We start from the raw sequence: 9,059 nt of genomic DNA, 5'->3' as shown, positions 1-9,059 counted from the left end.
ATCTCTGACGTCACTGGTGATGCCCGTGTACGCAGAGATATCTCCACGTACACGCCCTGCATGAAGTGGTTTCCTCTCCTTGGGGGTGAGGATAACCACTGCAGGGTTATCACTACATTTTATGACCCTCGGGTAGAATATCCCTATCCTTCATATCCACATATGAAAGAGTCTTATAATCAGTGCTATCATTGAAACATCTTAGAATACACTTGTCTACCAGTTTGTTTCATTCGTGTAGATAAAATGCAAACTAGTTAACAAAGACATATTTGTTTGTGAATGATATCGTATAAGGTACCAATTTTATATGTAAAAAAAATCTTTTGTTTAAGGAACTGACTAGCATTTCCTTTGTTTTTCTTAATAAACACATACTGTGGCGATATATGCGAAACACTGGGATAAACAGTAAAAGTGAAGCATTATACATAGACTCCATCGGATTGAAAACATATCGACCAAAAGTTTCTAACATAACTTTCAGTTTATCCTACGAGATACAGTCCTAAAAATATTACAATTCCAATTGAAATTCCAATCACCGATTTTCTGCAGTGACAGAAACATTATAGTGTTTTTTATTCCAGTACAGTGTTCCTATTGAACAATAGAATTTCCAAGAATATAAATATGGTTCTTTATTCGGGTCAAAATTTATACAAATGCTAGTTTAATTTCGCCATCATAAAATATTTCGCAAAATTTTGAAAAACCATCCCAGTGAAAACTATTGGCTTGAGGATATGGAAAAATAGAAAAAGAAAAACTCGTTTCTCTATGGTTGTACTGATATGTCATTATTATAAATCTGTAGGGCCGTGGCATGCCTGTTTTCCTCCGGGTGATATATGCCACGCTGCTATATCCCTATAAATACGTCTATGATTTTCAGTATTATGTAAACGTTCACATAAACTACAAAATGCAGAATTCCAGTCGCTGAACATATCCTCTGAATAGTAATTCTGTTTCCATTTAAGATATTCCAGATATGCAGTCTTGTTCCCCGATAACATTTTCATGTGCTCCGCTAACTCCTTGACAGACTTGAAGTCAGAGGTGTGAAGATATGAGTGAGGTGGATGAAACATGGAAGCGTTCCCCCCATCTCGTATTACAGGTACGATAGGGTGCTGCATTACGCGATGGAGAGATTTTTCAGTCATGTAATCTAAACAAAGAGAGTTTTCCAAGGAAAGGAAAAATTTATATTCCAAAAGCACTTCACTAAAGCAATCCGATTTCACCAATCCAGAAACATTAAAACTATTCTTATAACGTCCATTATTATCACATTTCTGCATTCTTCGTCCGCATGAACCGAAGATATCTACTTGGATGCCATGTGATTGTAACGCTTTAATAAACTGTAAACGTTTACTAACAACGGGGCAATGGCTAATGAATACCACAGCTGTCTTGTGTTTCTTTTCAAATATATCATCCAATTCCTTTTGGCTGTATTTTAGTTTTATTCTTTTCCTGAAATAACCATGAGCGATAGGAAAATCAGCATCCCGTCGATACGTCATGGTCCAGTTCACTTTGCTTTTAAGAGCATGAAAACATTTGGTCTGAAAATAATAATTTGGTGTTTCAAATTCAGCAAATATCCACACTTGTCCCGGTGGCTTAGTCGGAGGACAGTAACGCATGTCTCTCGGTTTGAATATTATAGCGTCAATGTTCTCCATGGGAACAGTTCCAGTTGTAACAATACAAGAAGAAACCGCACATTTTTCGAATTTCTTCGACGTTCCCCAAGTTTCTAAAATCCAGTCAGTGAACACATGAAAAAACTTGGGATTGTAGAAATAAATATTTTTAAATTTCCTCTTAACAGTTGTGGTCACGACTGACGAATTCGTGACATTATACGCCATTATCTGGGGTATGTATGTATATTTAGATCTTCCATCTATGTTGATAATTTGGAGATAATATTGCCCAGCAATGATAGATATAACAGCGATAAAAAGTACAAAACCGACGAGTAGCTTGTTCAATCGTGAAACTACCCGGGACATCTTTCCTGAAAAAAAAACGAAAAAAACACATATGCAACATAGTTTAGATATAGAAACATTTTTCCTTACATTAAATATGTTTTATACAGACACTGATCACGTAACTGTAGGATGCCTTATTATCATACTATGCAGCAAAGGATATCACACACAAAGGATATTGAATGGGTGTTATTTTTAAGTATATCTAAGGAAAAGTTTTATAATTTTTGTTTTTGCAATCTTTCGCGAACAAATATTAAAGGTAAAATTTTGTATGAAATAAGTGAATCACAAAAATGTTTTGCATACTATTGTATAAGTGAATGTTGACATTTTCTTGCTGTCCTCGAATCCTAATTCCGAGAAATCACTTCTTCCTAATGTGGTTATGTCATCTCGTGTCACTGCTAATTGAAAACGCTACATGTGATTAATTCACTATTGGTAGGAGAAATTACAGTGACAACAAGTTGAAACTTGGGGATCTTATCTATTTTTGTTGAAACGGATGTGCTATCATCTTAGTGACGGCATTTTGTATAGATGTGTATAATGAGTTTGAAAGGAAAATTATCGCTCTTTCCAATAGTGGTTACCGGGGTTTTTTTTGTGAATACGTGCTGGAAATGTGAATTTAACCGCTAAAGCTAGGTGGGGTAGAAGTTTGAGTCGGGGAGCTTTCCACCCTGTACATGTAAAGAACAATGTCGAGTATACTTTTAGTGTATTTTAGTCTAGAGCCCTAAAACATCTAAAATGGTCTTTGGACACTCTTTTAGGTCCATAATTATATAAAAAGTAACTAATCATCATACCCCTATGTGAGCGGTATAATCTTACAGAAATCAGATGTTCGATGTTCTTACGTTATTTTTTGTATTTACCTGTATATGTTTCTGACAGATAATTATTTAGATATATCTTCAGTATATGACCTCATCCTTGCTCAACTGCCGCCAATTTGTATGACGTCAAATTCCTCACATATCAAAGTATGTATAATGTTATATTTCCTGAGACGATTCTAGCATCAATAGGCTTGGATAGATAGATGCATTTTTATACCAAAGCGCACAATCTTTTGTCGAATTGGACAATACTCACAGTTTCATATAAACGCGTTTTCGATACTTGGACAACATGTACAGTTGGACTCCTAACCATTAAAGGACCTGTTCGTTTACCACGGATATTTGATCACGTATTTCAGAGTTGGATTTTCAAATACTGAACAACAACTGTGAAAATCAGTCAAACTGTTGACTTCTATGTTGGGTCGCCGTCTATAAGTGTAAATGTATAACGATAACAACGCTTCAAACTGAACAATACAAAAAATCTTTCGTAAAGTGTATGTCACTTTAACCGGAGGTTTGCCACGATCTAGCATAATTTTGAAAAGGCTGTTGCAAGTTCGAATCCCATGTGGGGCAGTTGCCAGGTACTGACCACTGGTCATTGGTTTTTCGCCGCGTGCTCCCGTTTCCTCCACCAAAATGACACAACCTTAAATGACCCTGGCTGTCAATAGGACGTTAAAATAATACTACCTAACCTCGTATTCCTGTTTTCTCAAAGCAATGATATTTCTTGATATATTGTCATGTTTTAGGTATCTTTTCACATGTTTACCTATAAGAGCAAGATGGGAGGCGAGGCAGCTCTAGATATTCTCACCATTCGTCTAATAGTTCGTCAACGTGAAATATGTCGGACTGTTTATTTTGGGAGACTGCAGTATGTTCATGTTTTATCTCCTTGTAATCATGGAACGCTTGCCCATTGTACACTGATATCTTACAAAGCGTGTCACGAAGACACCGAACAAGCACAGTCCACCCGCTCACACCAAAATGACAAACCAGTCGTCCCATGGCCTTAATTCTTAAAATATAAACTTTATCCTTTTTCCTAAATCAAGTCGCCTTTTACAATCATGCAATAGGGACAGCAGGTAGAATTATAACGCCTTACCTGCAGAGCATTTGTACATCACCAATAGTGCTACAAGGATTGTGGAGTGTCAAACAGAGATATTTTTATAGAGGCAAATGTTTTGTATTTAAAACGCATGTATAACCTTTTCTTTCATACCTACGGGTGAAATACTGGCTGGTCTAGGGCAATACACTCATGCCGCCTGGAGCTGTATTGCATGGCTACCCATGCCATAAAGCGGTACAATTTTAACATTTTTTTCCACAAACTTGACTGGTTTTACCGTAAAAGATGCAAACAACTGAATTTTTGTTGAAAATATCACGTAATTTTTCATGTATGAACAATTGACTTTCAGCCGCGCACTTCTTCAAATTTATTTCAAAATGGCGGCATATTATAGTTGTAAAATTGCAATAAAACGTTGAGTTATGAAAGAAAAATACTCTTTCATAAGTGGATATGAAGGATAGGGATGTTCTACCTCGGGCAGAATATCCCTATCCTTCATATTCACATATGAAAGAGTCTTATATTATTATACGATCCTATTGAACAATGAAACATATTTTTTAAACAATATAAACATTTCTTATCGTTAAGCCGATTAAATGCATCGTAAATATTTTTCAGTATCATTTTTCACTAAAGCCTACATTGTACCACAAGCAGACGAAAATGTGTATTGCTTGTCCTCTGATATTTATATATACCCCTTCCCCTTCCTAGTGTGTCGTCAGGGCAATGTTTTTTGTGTATTATTATCCACATTGGCATATCCATTTCATGTTTTATATTCCATACGGATTTAATCTTTAATCTATTTATTATCTTAATTCTGTAAATTCTACATTTTTTCCACTACTTGTTATCATCCATTACCTAAGCATTGTTTCATGCATGTCGATATGAAGGATTGGAATATTCTCGTGGTAGAAAAACTATCCTTTATTTTCACATAAAGTATGAGTATTTTATTTTGTCGTGCTTCAACGAACAAACCCCGTTCTTTGTGTTATTTATAGTAAAACTAATATAACTAGCATTTTACAAAGAAAATCTGTTGACGCAGTGACGACACGGGTTTGTATTGCGTAAGTAGCCATACAATGCAGCCTTGGTCAACACCAGTGTATAGCATTGGATAAACCAATATTACACCGGTAGGTATGAGAGATATTTCTATATTAAGGCGTTCAATTTGAAGCACACATATCCTAATCCATTCTTGTTTAAGCTAATTTCTCTGGAACGAACCAACCGAGGAATATTAATTATTCATTAACATCATTACACGTACAGAGCATACCCTATATCCTTGATCTAAATCTGCCTCGCCAAGGGAAAATCTATAATGAAATATTTCAATATTTTTACAGTATAATGTGCTTCACTCTCACCACCACACCACACAAATAAACCAGTTTTTGACTTCCCATTAATAGTCATGGATTGGTGACCATGCATTGAAAATTATAAACAGCGTTCTCAGTATGGCTATACAGTTTATCACACGCCAGCAAGTCTATCGAATATATTCTGTTTTTACATTGAATAATCAGACGTAGAATAGTAGTCCAAAACAATCAACATACATCATAATACGACAAAGAGTTCTACAAAGTGATCTGTATTGTATAGCTTAAGGTAGATACATACATGTCATTTAAATAAACCACAAACTGCTTTGACCAAATAGTCTTTATAAACAACAAAAAACATAGAGACTACAGCTAAATACAATGTCTACTATGGTAATTGTCACAAGAGATCTTTGATAATGTATATATAGATGAACATGTATAGGAACTAATTTACCTTTCGGTTTTCAGCTCCCTGATTAATTCCTTTCGAGCGTCCTAGTCATTCAACCAGCGTCGTTGTACTACTGACGCTCGCATACAAGCTTTTCTATCGAGTTGTATCGAGCTTTACACATGAGCGCTCACGGGTATCAATATAGATCATGGTAGGAAAACTGGCGTTTACTGTGTGCAAACCAGCCATTAGAATGCATGGTAGTTACAGAATGATGTTAGGTACGATGCACGTACCCAGCCTACTATGTTTCGACCCCATTAGTGTTCACCTATCTAAACCAGATTACAACTATATGGTATTTAGAGATGAGCAGATTGCATGTATGTTTTGCTTTAATGAGTGCAACCTGTTTGTCACAAAACAATCATTGTCCGGGTATGAGTGCACATATGTCAATCCACGTGCTTTATATACTTGTTGGTACTGTTTTAGAATCCAGGTAGGGACATTATATGATATCCCTTGGATACAACAGCGGGTCTTGAGCTATGATTTACGGTATTGTTTAATCCCAATCGATTTGAAGAAGATATTTTATTGCTATTAGGAGTAATATGATTGGTCACAAGTTATACAGGAAGTCCGTTCCCTAGAAATCAAACATGCGTTTTTTAAAGTCAAGATGGCACTTACAATTATTTACAATGCTTATTACACGGGGGTCGAATTTCGTTGCATGAAGTGTGGGAATAGCGAACGCCGAAATAAGATGTTTGTTTGAAAAAAAAAATCAGTATGCATGTGATCAAGGAAAATGTTCAATACTTTCTCACGATTACAAAAGTTAATGTAAAATAGATATCTATAGTATAGTATATATACACAAAACTTTGATACTAACTTAAAATTCTTCTTACAAGAAGAATAAAATGATGTTGAAAAGAAGAAAAAACCAGTAAGTCCCCAACTTCGATAATTCAATTGTAGTCGCTGTACTACTCTGAAAAATAATTCCCCAGCAAGCACTTAACAATTATTAAACGTTTAAATCTGGTTGATATTAGGTCATTACGCCGATGAAACGCTTCAACGTTTAAATCTGTTTGATATTAGGTCATTACGTTGATAAATGTTGTTTTAACGTTTAAATCTGGTTGATACTAAGGTCATTACGCCGATAAATGCTGTTTAAACGTTTAAACAATGTCAAATTTTAAGCGTTAAACGTTTGTGGAAATCTGGCATAGAAACAACGTTTTTCAACTTTTCCAACATTGCGAAACATTGATGAGATATAGTTTACTCAATGACCAGATTTCAACAAAAATATATTTTAAATCAAACCCATTTTTGTTATATTTTTGTTAGTTTTCATTGATAAAATAAGAACCATTCCCAAAGATGTTTTACTAGAACAATGTTAATTCACTATATTGAAAAAAAAATTTTACAATAAAGAGTATAAAATAAAACATTTTGGATATCAACGTCGACTATTTCTACATGCAATATCTGCATTTAAGCTCTGTCATCTGATATGACAAGCCTTACTAGGTTCTGCCGATTGATGCCTGTTACTTCCTGTGTTTGTATACTACGGTAGAGGAGCGACGTCTAGCGGCGACATTAGATATCTTTTATCATGTACATATAGATAAACAACTTCCGATTCGTTGTTTCTGGACAGTATACTGACCAACGGTCACTTGCATTGCCTGTTTTTTTTTTTTTTTTTTTTTTTTCCATTGCCCGATCTGAGTTGATTGGGGAATGGACCTCTAGCTATAGGTTTGTTAATTACATACTGGACAGGCAGTTTTAATTTTCACCTGGAGTAGCATCTTATTACATAAATACATAGATTAGATTTTTTCGCAGTGAAATATAATATTGTATGGTGAACATAAACGAGATATACTTCACTGCGATGAAAATAGCAATTGTGATATTTTCACTTTGAACAATCATTGACAATGAAAATGCATGTAATATTTTGATCGTTATCTCATCATTTTGTACGCAAAAAGGATGTCATATTTTTTGTAGAAATATAATGCTATTCTTACAAAAATACGATGTAATAATCGCAAGGGCAAAAAACTGCAAAATACAAAGGCGGAATAATCTTTGGCAAAACTAGTAGTACTTCTGTAAATGGAAGGGAGAAAATAATGTGATTAATAAAATATTCATTGTTTTTGCATGAATACCAGTAATATTTCATTTCATGAGGTGGAAACTTTACAATATCAAAGTTTCCACATTACTCGATGAAATAAAAGTGGTATTTATCAATATAATCTGTTCTATACAACAATCAGACTCAATCTACAGTAAAAAAAATAGTGGTTCAGTAATTTAAAAAATCAGAATTAATTATAAATTCGAAAAGGTTATATACGATGTTTTATTTTTACAGAAGCACTTTATGTCAATGAATTGGGGGATTAATAGATATGACCATACATTTCCTGGGAGTCCTACAAATCCTTACGTATTATGCGGGTTTCGTATTTTATTATAAATGCATATCAATTAATATCATGTAACTGGTATTATTTGTAGAACTATTCAATGAGGGGAATTTGTATTCTATTTCTATTTTTATCTAAAAAAATACATTATGACATAAATGGTTATATCAAGGTACGTTGTATCACACAATGTTTTAAAAATGAAAAGTCAGTCCAATATTAAAAAAATAAACTACAGTATATGCATGTATAATATGATATATGAAACATTTTTCTATAAAAAGATCAATTATCTAAATCAATGAATAAAATCATTATTCTTTTTTTTTTTTTTTTTTTTTTTTTCATTTTTTTTTTTCAAAAAATATACACATCACAACATATACAGAAGATACATGAAAGACGAGTGCAATAGAAGTTACATTTGTAGAGTTATTTCAAATTGAATATTTTAACGTATGTACATGATACATATATTTACATGTAATTTATTAACGTAACAAATACACACACACATTCACATAAACGGTCTATCAAGAGTTATTTCCCTTCATACAGATGTAATGAGCAATTGAACTAGGGGAGACAACTCTTGATAAAAAATTACACCAAAGACAGGACAAAAAAAAATTAAAAAAAAAGAGGGGGGGGGGAGTAAACCTAGGTCACAGATCTTTCAAAAATTTTTAAAATATTACTGTTTATAAATTTAACCAATTTTGTAATTCTGCAAGTGCTTGTGGTTTCCGCTTTAAATTACTGTTGGATATTATAATCCTGTGAGCTTTTAGTTCAAATTTAATATGATTTTTTAGACTGTTTAAATTGAGTTCTTTTTCTAGACATTTGCAGTTGTAAATGTATTGTTTTACTA

At 33.7% G+C, this 9,059-nt stretch overlaps 1 protein-coding gene across 1 annotated transcript; it reads right to left on the bottom strand.

The window, feature by feature from the left end:
- Positions 1–529: 529 nt before the first annotated feature.
- On the bottom strand, positions 530–5,994 carry LOC138325992 (alpha-(1,3)-fucosyltransferase fut-6-like). Its single transcript, XM_069272051.1, has 2 exons — positions 5,769–5,994; positions 530–2,035 (listed from the first exon to the last, which is right to left on the bottom strand). Exon 2 carries the CDS (start codon positions 2,028–2,030, stop codon positions 804–806), a length of 1,227 nt encoding a protein of 408 aa, XP_069128152.1. The 5' UTR covers positions 2,031–2,035; positions 5,769–5,994; the 3' UTR covers positions 530–803.
- Between the last annotated feature and the right edge of the window lie 3,065 nt (positions 5,995–9,059).

Source organism: Argopecten irradians, chromosome 6, assembly GCF_041381155.1.
Source record: "Argopecten irradians isolate NY chromosome 6, Ai_NY, whole genome shotgun sequence".
In the NCBI taxonomy this organism is placed as follows: Eukaryota; Metazoa; Mollusca; class Bivalvia; order Pectinida; family Pectinidae; genus Argopecten; species Argopecten irradians.
Note: the sequence above shows the minus strand (reverse complement) of the source record. Positions and strands in the feature narration are given on the sequence as shown.

Bases quoted from the DNA above. Each gene is read 5' to 3' on its own strand.
- LOC138325992 (XM_069272051.1), bottom strand. From the start codon at position 2,030: ATGTCCCGGGTAGTTTCACGATTGAACAAGCTACTCGTCGGTTTTGTA.